At 47.0% G+C, this 16,030-nt stretch overlaps 1 protein-coding gene across 9 annotated transcripts in view; it reads right to left on the reverse strand.

The window, feature by feature from the left end:
* KLHL3 (kelch like family member 3) overlaps nucleotides 1-16,030 on the reverse strand; it is a 55,529-nt gene that overhangs the window by 26,089 nt on the left and 13,410 nt on the right. For 6 of the 9 annotated variants that reach the window (XR_014896792.1, XM_085312838.1, XM_085312834.1 and 3 more), the window contains 3 exons: nucleotides 15,112-15,228; nucleotides 12,199-12,305; nucleotides 7,068-7,189 (listed from right to left, as the gene is read on the reverse strand). Coding sequence is in view for 8 of the 9 variants with exons in the window: in XM_085312838.1 (XP_085168964.1) it covers nucleotides 7,068-7,189; nucleotides 12,199-12,305; nucleotides 15,112-15,228 (346 nt within the window). In the remaining variant the exon portion in view is untranslated. Of the gene's footprint in view, nucleotides 1-7,067; nucleotides 7,190-12,198; nucleotides 12,306-15,111; nucleotides 15,229-15,319; nucleotides 15,368-16,030 lie in introns of those variants that run through there. The other 3 variants (XM_085312839.1, XM_085312836.1, XM_085312837.1) reach the window with 3 other exon arrangements.

The raw sequence follows: 16,030 nt of genomic DNA on the forward strand, positions 1-16,030 counted from the left end.
ACAGGTTAATCTTCACCACCCKGAGCTCAGTGGGGCAGAGAAGCGGAAAAGATGTTCCTTCTCCCGCCTCCCTCTGCCTCCCCAGCACGCCTGCCGCCCATCACAGGAGAACTGCAGGGAACTCGCAATGTGCCCTGAGATGTTTTCTAAGCCACCGATGCATTCCAAAATCCAGCCCAGCTGTAGGTTTTGCAGCCGCCCCAATAGGCAACAATAAAATAAAGAAATCAATTAACCTATGAGCCCATTTTGGCTCAAACATCTTGATGCCAGGAGGAGATTAGTTTGTGCTTTTAATTAAATCAAGATAACAATGCTCCTGCATTTCTGAAACCTAGCAGTGAAAAGCTTTCTACTCTGGCTGAACCATCTCCTTTTATCAGTAGAAAGGTAAGCACCTGACTTGCATAAGAAGTTGGATCYTTGCAAACCCTCTATGGCAATACATGAGCCAGGCTTCCTGCCTGCAGTCCTGAGCGATCAAGGGCACACCAATGCAAATGCGAGTGCACAGAGTAGCTCAAGTGCTTTGGGATACTGCCTCTAAGGCTCCCTCTGCCATCACCGACTACCCGCACAYGACAGCCTCTTGGACATCCTGAAGCCAGGAGTACAGTCGCATGCTGGCTTGAGAAGTCAGAGTAGAAAGTGCCTTATTCCACTATAATTAATAGCAAAGGGCCATTTCCATCTAACACTTTTTGAAATAGGATATAAATAGCCTGCCTATCAACAGATGAGTGGATTTTCTCTTTTTCATTTCCCAGCTGAACTTCTCACCGCTCATCTTGTTTTTCGCCAGGGAGGGTGAAAAGCAAGCAGAGGATATCCGCTAGCACAAGCTGTGTTTCCTTCAGCAATAACAAGAGGAAATGCCCTGCCTAAACATGTAGCAGGACCAAACTGCAACTCCACTAATATCCAGGCAAGCTGCTACATTTGGGTCCAGATTTGGCTCTTAATCCTTGAATTCCAACCACTGCGAACAATTTAGAGAAAGCACATACCAGTCTGCTGGCTCCTCTACTAGATCAGCCTCCTTACCAAAATCTAACTATCTTTCGAAACTATATTAAAATTAYTTACTGAAACTGACTTCTTTGCTAAACAAATTATGTCCAGAACTCATCTGTGGTATTAAACAGCARTAACAATCTATTTTACCGGAAACGCGCTCTCCCTCTGCAAACTCTGTACCTATCTCATTTTATAGAACATTGCCCACGCAACCAAATACTTTYATAAACCTTTGAACTAGAGACATCTTTCAACCAAAACCTAGGACGTGAGCTGGGCTGCAGAGACCAGAGCAGTTCCCTGCTCTGCAGCACTCCATCCCGTCACCTCGGGCAGGAGGCACTCTCCATGCCACCATTCCTCCTCCGTAAAACGGGAAGAATTACATTTCCCCAGGGCAGCAAGAATAGCTATATTACAGCTTATAAACAGCTTTGACAATCTGTTCAGACTGGAAATCGAACAAGGATTTACATATAAGCCTTCACACAGCACATCCACGGCCACAGCTGGGGCTGAACATCTGCACAGACTTGTCCAACAGCTTCCCGGGGAAACGGCGACCAGAGAAATAAATGGATCTCACGCCTGCAAGGCAGGTTAACTGAACAGCCCCAAACTGCACGTGGAATGGAGATAAAATTCCACTATTCTAATGTGACTTTTTAGCATAAGGCAGGCAATTAGGCTGCGTCACCCCACAGCCGCTCCGCAGCCAGCGCTGAGGGTGAAGAACGGCGCCTCTATTTAAATGCTCTGCCTGGGGTGAGACAGCAAAGGCGGGAGGCACTCACGGCCGAGAGCCACCAAACACCTCCGGCAGCAGACTTAAGCAGCGATGCAGAGGCAAGACAGAAAAAATGGGARCTGCTGGCAACGTCACCTGCTCGTTCCTAACCTACCATCTCCAACTTCCCAGCAGAGCACAGCTATAACTGCTTTAATACATAAAAGAAGGCATTACAGCTGTGGCGAGGGCTCTCTAGTACTCCRGACAGGAGGAAATGCAAGGCAAGGATCTTTTGCAGAAGGGAGAAAACAGCCCCGATTTATTATAGCTCCTAAAGCTGAGCTGAAAAGGCTCTATGCCTCGCCCTTGGCTTTTGCTTTCCATAGCTACAGCTTTTGGAAAGAACGCGGGGAAAAGAAAATGACCCATTTGTCACCCCTTTATTTTAGCAAAATCAAAACAGCATCTGTCCTGGATACACTCCCTGCTTTGTTTGGAAGTCATAAAGTCCTCAGGGTAACCTGAAGTGCAGGGCACATCCAAAAGGGAATTGCTACAGATTTTAAGTTTTCTTCCCCACTTCTTAAGCTATTTTTTGTTATTATTATGTCTGCAAAGCTGACAGTTCCAACACCTAGTTCCAGCTGAGCAGCTGATTTCTAGACAGATTTTTCCATTCGCTTTCTGCATGAGCCAGCCTGTGGCTAGTATAGCASGACACACCAGACGCGTGGTATCCTGCGCTTCATTAGCAGGAGTTCAATCATGAAATCAGGTTAATCGGGACTTTTCCCAGGGAGTCATTACAAYTCTAATAGTAATGATTTTCTTGTTTGGCATTGTAATGCTCAGGCTGCCTGCAGGTAATTAAGTGCCATTAGCAAGGATCAGTGCCCACCAACACGCTGAACAGGGACTGCATCCAYGGTCCACAACCAGAGGTCTAGGAGTCTTCACCAGAGCTCCTAGGAGGATGCAAGGCCTCCTCACAAGTCTCCTGGTTCACCAGCATGACCAGCCTGATCACAGAAAAACGTGTGATCTCCACAGGCTTCAGCACAATTTCTTTTGAGATGAACTGACCAAGAAGCTTGCACGTCCACTCGGAGGCTGACGTGCACACAATACAACGTGTTTTCCACGCAGAGTTGCCTGCCTCCTGGTTTCTGGATGGGTTTTGGTCTAAAGTGGGAACTCATGCATTTCCACAACTCTTTTGCCCTCCTGCCTTCACTAACAGGCTCTGCAAAAGCAAAATGTCTAGCACAGGCTCAAGAGAACAACTTGTTCCTGGAGAGGAACTCCATACACACAACTGCTTCGATTCTTGGGTCACTGAAAAATAGTTTGGGACTGAATAACAGCTGTTGAATTTTTTCATCAGTTTTCTGTGCTTCCCCTCCCCATAATATTTGCTCATTGATGAAAAGCCTTATTTTTACAGCCTAAGTACAAAACACTTCTCTGAATGACAGGCACTCAGCCTACATCCTACCAGCAGCTCAACACCAGCCCGCTGTGACCCAGTGCTGCTGGCACAAGAGCTCTTGGGATATATTCACCGCAATACATCTTCTGCCAAACACATAACGAGGACACAGAGAGCCAGCAAAAGCAGCCAGCCACTCACCTGCCTCAGAAACACRGTAGTGTCAACACGTCCAAGTCTCCAACTACACGGCAAAATAATTTTCTAGCATGCTCTTAGGGAACTGTGCCTGCTTGCTAAACATCAGCTCAAGCATAATAGCTTTGGGCCCTTCACGATGTTCGGGTCAACGCTCAACAAGGTCAAGCAGCTCTGCAGAGAAAGCTGGTGGCACTTTAATTCCCTAGTCGGGCTGCACTTCAGCTCTATTCAGGAAAGTCACGTTGAGCCTTTTCTCAATTGCTGGATTTTGCTCCCAACACCCTCCCTCGAGTTGGCAGGTTTGACATGAGTGGTAGAAAGCAAGCAGCAATGCAGCCACTTCAGCTTCAAAATCAGAATTTAACTGAAAAATCCAATGTGCTGGCACATTAAAACTGCCAGCTTTTACATACAGATACATAGTACCAGACCCTGGGCTCGGTTCAGATGTAAGCATATGGTTTCCACTGAAGCCAACCAGGGCTGCACACAAGCATCTGTGAACCTCTCCAAGTTGCTCACTTTAGTTTTCCTCACTTTTACAGAAACTGCATGGTAAAATGTTCTTCCCAATAAATTGATCAAGCTCCATCTTCAAATTAGATCCTTCTGTCATGCATGTGAACCAGATGTCTTTACAGCTACCCTGATAAGCGGGGCAGGGAGGAACAGCAGAAGACAGCAGGGACGGAAATCCCCAAATGGATTTTCCTCAGGCTAGTCCATGACCACCACAAAGACAGAAATTCTTGCTCTGCCCCATGCCTTCCGAATAAGCAGGAGTTGAAATCCCAAACCTGTGTTCAGAGGCAAAACACCTTTCAGCATAGGAGACTTTCAACTTTCCACCATCCTCAAACCATTCTACTACCAAGTCTATTGCCTTGAAATCCCTCTTTGAAAAACAAGCTCCAAAATAAAGTAGAATTGAGCTGGTCAGGGCAATTCTCACCCACATAACTCTGCTCAGTTACCATCCTTTAGCAAYCTTCTCTTGTAATTTCAATAAAGAAATTAATTGGCACCAGTACCCAGGAATTGCTTCTTCCAGCTGTTGAAGAAGTCTGTAAAACCATGCACTGAAACGGCACTGCAGCAGAGAACTGGGGAGATACCGGCTGGGGAAGGAGAACGTCTTATTTTTGCTCAAGCAAGACAGCAAACAAACATTTCACAGTGGGAAAAAAAAATCCTGAAACAATGCAAACAGACACCATCAAGGCATCCTCCCGGCTGGACAGCTGACACGGTGCTGTACAGCAGGAGGATGGGCAACATAAAAGACCAAAACTGCTCACTTCTGTCAAAGACTGACACTGCTAATCCAAAGTGCAAGCAGCGAGAAGCTGAACTCCTGGTTATTCGTGTCATTTGCCTTCACTAATGTGAACCTTTCCAACGAATCATAGAATATTCTTTTTCTGTGAACTCCTTCTGAGGCCACACAAGAAACCCTACAGTAATATTAACCTATTTATTCTGTTTTAGTCAGTGGCAAAAGAGCTGGAGACAGAAYGGAGATTTCTCTTTAAACCTTCTATTGATTGGTTTCTTCATCGAATCATATTAAATTCCACAGCACATTTTCAACACGGGTATTTTTAACACACAGTAAAACTTAAAGTAGTCAATCTCATTTTAGATCAGCTTCATTTCTTAGCTCTCATGAATTATCTTACCTCCAGTATAAAGAGTTATTCACAGAGTGGTTATTTWAATTAATCATGCAGAGAAAGGGCCTGCTTTATTAGATCAGGAAAAAGCTCTACTCCTAAATCTCAGTATTCACCAGACTCCTATTTTTGATCTGTCAGAGCAACTGGAGTCAAAATACGAAGACAAGGCTCTTTGCACAGCCCCAGGCCATCAGAAAGCAGACTTTGGTTAGATTTTACTTTAAAAAAAAAAAAAAAAAGTTGTTTTCTGTTTGAACAGAAAAGGTATCACCGGACTTCCTGGGGCACATCCATCCTGTCAATTAAGAGCAGGACAGACTTGGATCCCAGGCCAGATCCAGCCCCCCCCATGCTGTTTGTTTGCAGGTGCAGCTGGAGTTGAGTGTTGAAATGCTCAACTCGCGTGGGGAAAAGCTAAGGCATGCCTACTAACTTAAAGCAAGCTCCATTCAATCCAGACTGACGGAATCCAGAATGCCAGATGGTATCCTGAGCTCTGTGCTTCCCACGCGCCGAGTGGGTGCTTTTAGGCCAACTAACAACCAGCAGGGTAGAAGGAAAGCATACGTTTCAGATGACACATGGATATAGTCTTCATATTTCCTATGGGAAGGAAAACCAGCTTGACAGCATGCAARCAGCATTTTTCTTTCAGCAATGAAAGACCCTAGAGGTCTAAGGAACTTCATCCTGGTTTGCTGCTAGGAATTACGGAAGCAATGCAATATTTCAGCTCCTTATGAGCCTGCATATACTCTGTAATTAAAGGTGGGCTGCACACTGGACAGCTAGTCAAAGTGACTTGCAGCAGGGTTTGAACCCTCAGCTTCTTGCTGTAAGACCACCGTCCTCTCCATCAATACTCCAGCTTAGTGCCCTGCTTGAAGCATCRTGGGAGGGTCATCAGGGTCCACACTCCTAGAGGGATGCAAACAAGCACTACATTCTGAGCACAAATCAGAATACGCCAGGAAGTCAATGTGTAAAACCAAAGGGCAGAAAGGGAGAGAAAAGACACCCAGATTTARACTACAGCAAATGAAATAAGGCTTAGATTAAAAGGTAGACATATCTCAGAGTTTTGCCCAAGATCATGCAGGAAGAACTACACGTTACAGGAGAGCAARCACCTGAAACTTGCACCTTCTCCAGGGGAAGAAAGAGAGAAGGTGCTCAAGGAGCAGCTCCCATATGCAACCAGAACCTGATTCCAAGCAGTAAAGGGTTGAAGCAGTAAAGACTGTTGATGCTCTGTCCAATATCCAACTCACAAAGAGGAAGACAAACTCATATTGCCACTTGCAAACAAAAACAGGGAATAACTGAAAAGCACGTCTGCACACAAGCTCCCAGCACCCTCTCCAGAATCCAGTGACTAARTGCACAGCTGTTTTCTTACGATAAAGTACAGTGAAAGAAAAAGCCTTACGAGCTTATATACAGTCACAGCCATGCAACAGACAACAAAACACTCTCTTGAGCATCCTGCTTTATCTGTAGACTGCCTTTCAAATACTCTTTCCACTTCTAGATAAATATTTACCTCAAAGAACTTCAAGACGGAGCRCACACATACAAAGAAAGGAAGAATGCTTTCATTTTAACAACATATTCTACTCAAAGCTCCGCCAAACAATTCAAACTCCCCAGAAGAATTTAAAAACTAACAGCCAGATTTTTCTGTCATGACCTTAAAACAGCTATTTGACTTGCTGCTTGTTCGAGTATATTTTGACCTCCGACAGACTGACCCACAAGTCATCACAGCTCCTTGGAAGGCAAATGCCTAATCTCATTGCAAGAGCATGATGTGAAAGCTAAATGCAACATGACTTAAGCACAGAGAAAGCAGCAAAGTGCCTCAAGACTAAGCAGAGAGTGGAAGTAGCTCTTTTCAAGCTCAACCTTTTACTTTCTGCAGCCTGAAGAGATCACTCGCCCTAAAAGTACCCGTATCTTTGAGTTTCAASCTTTTTAACTTCAGTTTCCAAGGAAGCTGTTGAACCAGACTTACCTGCACATTCTCTTCTGTGACCTCTATCTCAGCTGTGTAGATGTAATCAATCAGCTTCCTCAGTGTTTGCCCATCAACGTCTTTTATTTCAATCTTCTTGGCTTTACTTTCAGACATGTCTCCTGCAATTCATTTCAAAAGCACAGTTAGAGTTTGCTCTGAAAGTCCTGTTTTCAGGCCCTGGCTCCCCAAACATCCAGCATATATTTCTGGTATCTCACTAAGACACTACCTTGATGCTATCCCTGACCATCCAAGGGCAACAAGCAAGATTCTCAGAAGCCTCTTAATGCCACCTAATAAATGCCTCATACATTTAGAGACAGCAGCCTAAGTCAATAAACCCAACRGGTTGATTCAGAGGAAGGCAGCTAAATATTTCTCTGGCCAAATTAAAGCAAACGTTTCCCTGTGTTTAGCCAATCTACCCCATACTGAGAGCTTTCCTTCTGCTCCACAGCCCATAAACCTTTTCTGATATCCCTCTTAACAACTGGAATTTGCAWACACACATAGATGAAAAAGTTGCCGCAGCTAGATTGGGCTGCTTGGTGGTACACCCTACAAAGAACGCAAAGTAGTTCCTAAAGAAAAAGGGTTGTGCTATCTCAAACCTGCCAAGGAAAACAAGCGTACATGTCAGCAGTTACACACCATGTGCTGCAAGTTTCTCTTCCAAATTATCCTGCTGTAACTTGTTCACAGTTATGCCTTATGAAAGGCATCTGTGGCTAAAGACTTACTGCTCATCTGTCTCCTTCCCAGCCTCACAGCTCAGAGGCAGCCTTTGCATCCAAACCATATCCTTCCTCCAAATACCTAACTTAAATCCCCCCAAAACAAAGAAACACATGCTCTAGAGCTATACACATAAAATCTGTATCTGTCTAAAAGCCTATGCAKGAACCTCATGCTTTACGCACACTTCTCCCACCCCTATGGACAACGTTGAGCCTAACACTGTGCAGCAACTACATGCACACACCTTGTGTGCACTAAGAGCACCTCGCAGTAGTAAATGCACACTGTGGGAAGGACACGAAGGGCTCCCGGGGCCCCTCTTTTAATGTCCACACGCAGCAACATCCCACATTCCAGGTTTTAATCAGCAGAATCTCGAAAAACCACAGAAACGGAAGAACAAACTCCAAATGGAAGAAAACAATAAATGCAAAAATAAAGCTAAACAAAGGAGAGCTTGAAGAAATGTCAATTCTTGAACCAGGGCAYGAATAATCACTACTTTAAGAAATCTGGTGACTCAGTATTGCTGTGGGATTAAGAGGAAGAATACTTTCTGCAGCCTATGCGAGAAGCAATTACAGCCCACACCTCTGCAAAGCACACAGCAAGACGTGGCCAGGCACATCAAGTGCGCAGCACAGRATGCTAGAGGTGGCCAAGCTTGAGCAAAAATCTGCATCCCAGAAATAAAACTTTGCTGGTTTCACTTGTGCCAGTAAATAGGYAAGTAACAGGAGCGGAGTTCCTGTTAGTATTGTAAGTATCAGAAGAGCCAACAGCACCTTAAGGGAAACAGGCTGAAACAGTATTTGCTCCAAATCCCATTTTTAAAATTAGCTAATAAGAGTTTTATCCAGAGAAGCGCATGAATAGATATGTACGAGTACAAAGGGATAACTGGCCTACATCTGTGATGCCTTCAAAGCAGGTATGACTTTTAATTGATGGAATAAGCATCATCTCCTTCACGCACCTCCACTCGCAAAGTAGCAACCTCCCGAGATGAGAGGGATTCTGAAAACAGGTCAGTCGACAGCAGCCTAAATGGAGTCTGGAGATGCTTTAAGGAGTTCCCAGATAAAAGCCCGTGCCTGTATTCRTGCATCTGAGCAGGCAAGAAGCAGAGCAGAGCAGCCAGAGCACGAACACGTTCATTGAAACCAGAGAGGCACAGGAGACATCCAGACTCACTCACGCAGCGATCGATACAGAAATAGCTTGGAGGGACCGATCCGATAACATCATCTGTCTTTGTGGCACTCATGTGACACAGCCAACAAAAATAAAGCCTGTGTGGGCTTCCACACCCACCAGCAAGCTGCTAACCCTGCGTGCTAACGTCCTCCGCTCCCTCCAGCCTGGTAACGTTCCCGTGCAGAGTCACGGAGCAGAGCCTCACGCGCGCCACTCCGCCCCACGGCGAGGAGACGCGGCGGTGGGATCCAGCCCCTYGAGCCGCGCCGGCCCAGCCGCGTGCCCGCGGCTCGTCGGAAGGTGCCACTCCTGCCGCGTCTCCCAGGCTGCACGGCGAGGAAGCGGCTAAGACAGCCCACGCGCTGGACGGGAGAGGGCAACCAACGCTCCCACCTACCTCCGCACCCAGCCCAATGCACCCGCCGCCTCCAAAGTGCCACCACGGACATCCAAATGACCAAGTGAATTAAGGCATCTCATCTCCCGTCCCTTTTTAAAGAAAGCGAACAAGTTTAAAAGCAAAAGAACCGAACCCCTAACGGATCTCTGACAGGTTGGCCTCGAGCCTCGCTCGGTCGGCAGGTCAAAGCACCAGCGTCATCCGGCACACGTACGGGTTGCGGCGAGAAACAAACCGGTGCAGGGCTTCGCCGCGCGAGGCGCCGGCACAAACCCCATCCCAGAGGCTAAACAGAAGCCACGAATAAAGACAGGAGGGAGCAAAGACGAGCCGAACAGCCAGGCTCTTCTCCAAGTTTGCCGCTCTCCAGGGAACGCACTTTGCGGACACCCGCCCCTCACGCAAACAAGCCCTCCGCACGTCACCTCTGCGGAATGGGGCCAGCAACGGTGCAGACCACCCTCCACCAGAAATGTTCTAAAAAAACGTGAAGGAGAGACACTGAAGTGGGAACTACCAGGTCTAGACTCCCCTTCTGTACTAGAAAGTATAAATGGAAGATATGCCTATTTATTTTAAGTCAAGCCAAACAGCCAAGGCTGCTTTTAAAAGAAATACCTAACCAGAGGACACTAGAGGGTATAGAAAAGGTGACAAGGTCATCACAAGGTCATTCATTAATTCAAACACAAGCCTGATCTCAAGACAAGGGATGCAGAGCAACCATCAGACGAAGGTTTGCTGATCTCAGTCTGGTTCCTCCCATTCGCAGCTTTATGCTGAGCTTGGGCTCCTCTCTTCCCTTCCGTACCTTGCTCCCAGGTGCGTGGTTCCTCCAGTAAATGGTTCAACCTGACTAGGACACCGTGGGACACCTCTGCTGCTACCACTGGTGCAGCACACATCCTGCAAAGACACCCACAGCACAGCTGCCAAGTTCCATTTCTCATCTGCAATATAAGAAACCTGAACTAACAGCCAAGCTGTGATTTTAAAACATCATCCTCCTGCAAGCGACATAACACACAGCGGGAAGGAGATGAAGCATCCACAGCTTTTTCAACCACAAGACCCAGAATCAGAAGCGTACCAAGAACCAGCTTTTGCATGACCTGCTGCTCAGAGTATTATGTAATGGGGAGATGGCTGGAGCTGCCAGAGCGGTACCGGAGCCAGAGGTAGCYGGAGCAGCAGCCGCATGACCACGGTACCCGATTACTGTTTAACTCGCAGCATGAAGCATTACCAGGCCCAGAGAAATCCAGCATGGACACACCAGCACAGGCCCTGCCCGCACCCAGGGAGGTCACTGTCCCGCTCGGCTGACCTCCAAGCATCGGAGGGCTTTCCCAAGAATTTTTACTTATCAGGATTGAACATCACAGAGACCAGCCAATCCATCGTTCATGCCCAATTTCAAGACACACTTCCAGCTGCCTGGGAAGCACCAGCACTTTGCAGCTTGGAAGTCTGGCGAAGCAAATAAAGCCATTGCGGCAAACCTCAGATCTTGTCTAACATTCAGACATCTGTTTATGCCCAAGCGTTACCTGCTTGTACAGATTAAATACCCTAATTGCACCCAATCCCTCTTTTTGCAGTCAAAACAGTATTCTTTCTGCCACATTTTCTGTCTCTCTCCACTACAGAGCAGGGAAAAAAGGACTCCCAAATGACAAGCTTTTTCCTGAAAAATACCGCATTCTGCTCCCAGCAAAACAAACCAAACAAGGCCCAACTCCAYGGCTTTTAAAAGGAAGAAGCATCCACCCAGCTCCTGAGTCTCTCTGAAAGGGGCTTCCTCCTTCCCCAGGCCACAGACCAAGGAACAYRGAAATCAGAGTAAAATCTCATTTAYGCACARTAGTCCATSAGGCTGAAGCTGGGGAACAAAATAACCATTCCATGGAACGTACATTCATTTTCTTGGTAATTGGTTATAGTTCCCCTCCTGGAAAGRAGGGCAGGGAAAAGGAAAGGAAACTACGGAGCTCCCAAGCAGAAACTTTGCTAGAGCAACTTCAGAGTGTTGGTCATTCCTTGCTATTGGCATGGCTCTTTCGGCTGCCCCCTCCAGGCACAGCCTCTAAAGAGCATCCCCAATAGGGACCATGTGATCRGAGCACAAATTTTGTTGTCTTCTTCCCTTCACAYCGAGGTTGCATCTGCCATTAGCACRTAGAGGGTTGCAACARYGGAGCCTGCAGAAAGGGAGAGCTGGTAATATGCAGCGGGACCTAGAGAACAACAGCCTTATTTTGGGCAGTAGCAAAAAGTGCCATTGGAGATCAAACATCCATGACTGTGAACAAGCATCTGCAGGGCTAGGCCTTGAAACTACAGCTTCCGTGCCAGCAACTTCTTTGATGTGCACCACGAAAGTTTAAGGCACGGCACACGTGCTTGTTAACAATACGTGTTTTCATGAGTTCAAATTCTTTTTACGGAAAAAGGGAGAAGAGGGAAAAAAAGAAAAAGAACAAAAAACAGCAAGCCAAACCTCATGGTAGTCCCCCTGTGACCCATAGGGTACAGATTCCCTCATACCCAYAACACCCAGCCTCACTGACCCTGCCTCAGTGAAATTAGCCAAAAGATGACCAAGAACATCCATCAAGTGTAACAAACTGCAGATCTAACTGTATTTCTTCTCTTCCATGGAAATCCCCTCTCTAGAGGCCCATGCCTACTTCCTCTGCTGCAGGTCCTTCCACAGAGACACAGTCACRAGTCTCTCAAAATCTGCAATGGCCCGTTCAGCCCGAGTGCAGTGRTTGCTGTAGAGAAGAGTACCTGTAAACATGGCACAAAAATAAGGGCTGCAGGCCGCAAGGACCACCCGGTGGGCTTCCATCTCCACAGTTTCAGCCACAATCACCACATCACAGAGGAGTCGCTTGCTGGAAAAACACCAGAAAAGACAAACGTCATTTCAGAACKCCCGGTCGTACAAAAAGCTACGTCAATACATTCTGAAAAAAAGAACCCAAAAATCCTACCACTTCAGACAAGGTACCTGAGCCATAATTAGAAACTGAAGCTTCAGCCAAATCCCAGYGGAAGGTCCTCTTAGCCTTCAACTACCAGCTCCTACCAGTGTTTGTCTACAAAGCAAATCCAGCATCCTTCCAGTGCTGCAGCCCTGCTTGCTGTGGGGCTGCAGCTGTTCTGTTTCAAAATAAACAATTTGGAAGCCAAACTAAACATACCTGCTTCCCAAAGAACAGATGGGTAAAGGGACTCTCTCCGTCTATGAAAATAGTAGGGCTCACAGAAGGTACAGAAGAGCTTAAGAGCTTGGGTAGYACCTCAAGGCAAGTACTGGTAGATCTCTAAAACAAGATGCAGCCACTCAAACCTCATCCTGTCCTGCGCAGCACTGAGGGCTTACCCATCATCCTCCCCAAGGGAACAGTCCATCACTAGAGTTTATCAGCGGTCCTGACAAAACTTAAGTTTACCATATGAATTAGGCTGGGATTAAGAGTCACCGAGATAAAACAAGGGGTTCCAGACAGAAACCAAAACACTTCTGAGTTTCCCCCACCAACTAACTGCAGAGCTTTGGCAAAGTCACTTCATTAATCAGTGACCTTTTCTACCAGCCCCGTGTATGTCCTTTGAGGATTCATTAGTTAATGTTTGCACAGGACTTCTGCGATGCAGACAGCTAGAAGTGCTCAGCCTCCCAATAAGTTGGTTTAAGATCTCTGAGCATACAAATGCAAAATAAGGGTGTTCTTTTCAAATGTCAAGCCTGAAAAAAGATCAGAGTCAGTAAATCTAGGTGTTGCCTTCTCTTTGGAATTACTTATCACAATGCTGCATTTTGTTTCCCTTTAGGAAGCTGCATACCAAATAAATATGCATAGAGCTTCTAACGGACTAGGTATGTCTCCCTCCTCTCCTCCACGCATTGAAACACAAACAAAATTGTGAAACAGAGGGTTATAGCTGGAAAATGGGAGGGAAAAAAAGCAGGAACAGGTAGCCTGTGCTCTGCACTTACCAGGTTTGGCACGGACGATGGTAAGCAGGGGAGATTTTTAATGGTCACTTAATAGAGGCTTTCTCATTCCCTTCAGCTTATCTATATTCATCTGAAGTGTCTCTCATGAAAATTAGTTTGATTTATATTTGGAAGTTAAGCAGTTCAAGTGAACAACTGATAGCAAATCGGTTAAAGATTTATCAAGATTTTTCTAGACCTTCTCAAGGCATTAGAATTGAAGCACTATTATTCGAGGTAGCTATTAACACTGATTGTTGACAGCTTAACTGATTGCCAAGTTCAATGCACAATACACAGACATGGGAACCACTTATTCGAGAGCGGCGGCAGGAGCTGAGAAAAGGAGTGCATCTTGGGGGAGGGTGGAAGAAAAAAATCCAATAATAAACAGGTGCTTTAGGGCAGCTTCAACCTTATGCMTTATAACTTTGCAGTATTGCACAAGATCTAGCTAAATACAGACACGTTGTCAGTCTCCAGCTATTCCCACCACGCTTCAATTAACAAAGGAATAATAGCAGCACAATAGATTTCTGAATATAGCTGCACAGACCTCTATTTTCAGGTCTTTTGCTCTCAGTGCAAAGAGAGGACTAGAGGGAGGCCAAGAGGAAAACATATTCAGCTTTACATAATTGTTACAAAGGAAGGATATTTCCATTTTCTGCTCCTTATGCACCAGCTGAGAATTGCTGTCAAACATCTGTGGAGGGAGACATTTCTAATCCTTCGCTGCGCTAGAGAAATGCGTGTATTAGGGAAGCACTTAATCCACAGGAGAGAGCTGGCTCTTACAGCACCTTTCAAGTACTTAGGGCATGCAGCAGTGGAGCGTGTTACCCGCTCTCACCGTAACATCTGCATAGCGAGGCAGCACGCATGTCCGTGTGTTAGGAACAGAGGAATTCTTTCAAAAATTGTGCTTTTAAGTCTCTGTTTGAATGGTAAGGGGCTCAAATGAACTAGCTGGAAAGAGCTGAGTGAACTTCTACGTGGTTCAAAGGATCCTAACAGCCAAGAAACAACTCGGATTTAACCACTGCCACCACACAGCTGACGCAACGACAGACGTTTCTTAAGGAACGTGTCCGCCGAGATTTCTTCAGCCTTCCTTCTCCCTGTACCCACGTGGGTGTGCAAAGACACCGCGGTGCTCTCCTTTAGCCAATACCAGGATTTCAAATTAACAAATAAGGGTCTAGCATTCTGAGGGGGTTTCCACAACCCCCCGACTTGGGGCGCGAAGCCCAAAGCGAGCGACACCGTGAGTCAGCAAGAGTAAGAACAGCGCCTTAGGAGCCCTTCACCTGTAATTACGCGGTGTCTTAATGTCTGTAGTACTCTGCTGCTGATTTTCAGACTATTAGCGCAGTCAAGAACGTAGTTCACAGCTGAACTCGCTGTAAGTAATGGAAAACACCAGACGAATCATCATTCACAAACGGAGGATACTGCTCCGAGGGCGGTTTCGAGACACAGCCGCCATCAAAGACGGGCAGGCCCGACACCGCAGCGCAGCGCGGACCGGCTGCGTTTTAGCTGCCCCTTCCTGCTTGTCCATCCACAGCCCCCGGGCAAGCGTTAGCTGGGACRGAGGTGGCCCAGATTTCTTCCAAGGGTCCCAGCAGCCCTCCCGCTCCCACCAGCGTCTCTCGGATAAACCGCGGAGGAGGCCCGGCGAGGCCGGAGCGTACCTCCGTAACTCGTTCATGACCTTGAACGCCTTCCTCATGTGCGAGGGGTTGACCGTCACCGGGCGCTGCTCCTTCTCATCTTCGGCTGCCTCGGAGGACCGGGAACTCTGCTTAATGCTAAGGGAAAAAAAAAGTTTGATTTAATGACACTTAAAAAAAAAAAAAAAGAAAGGATTCATAAAGCGGCCGCGCGGGGCAGCGCACGCACGGGGTTATCTGCCGCGTGCTGCCCGCGCGAGGAGCGACAGCAAAGGCAGCTACCTCCGCACGGACGCCGAAAGCCGACCGGCCCCCACGTCCATCAGCAGGGAGGAAAAGGGAAAAGCACCAAGCTCTCGGGGACAAAGCGCGGCCTTACGGGCTTCGGTCCAGGAAAGCAGCGTAAGTGGAAACTCAAGCCAAAAACSTAATTGCCTCGCTGAATAGAAATAGACTTCAGCGCTGGGAACTACACGGGCAGCACGGATCCTTTAGCATCCGCGTGGAGAAGCAGAGTTTAGCTTTCCGATCCCCACCCGAACAGCGCAAGGGTACAAACGCRCGCCTGCTACCTCCTCCCGCAGAGGCGAGTCCAGAAAGGACCTTTAAAAGCACCGGCGCAGCTGCCAGAGCGTTAGCTTCCCGCATTTCCATCCTAGAAACAGGTCTGCTCAATGTCACTGAAACACCTAGAAAGGATTATTAAGCTAGAATTTCCTATCAGGACTGCACGCTATGTAGGTAAAGTCGAATCAGATGCACCCAATTACGTGCTGCGTTTAACGAGGCCAACAGGTGCCTAAGGCACAAGCACGTCCCCGCTGCTCTGTGCCGAGAGCATCCGGCATCGACATAAGGTCGATAGATCTACCTCCGTGATCTGAAAGTGCATGAAATCACTCGGAGCAAAAGGTTTCCATCGGCAGGGGGAGCAAAAAAA

Source organism: Rhea americana, unplaced genomic scaffold (genome assembly GCF_003343005.1).
Source record: "Rhea americana isolate MKP2758 unplaced genomic scaffold, rheAme1 scaffold_37, whole genome shotgun sequence".
In the NCBI taxonomy this organism is placed as follows: Eukaryota; Metazoa; Chordata; class Aves; order Rheiformes; family Rheidae; genus Rhea; species Rhea americana.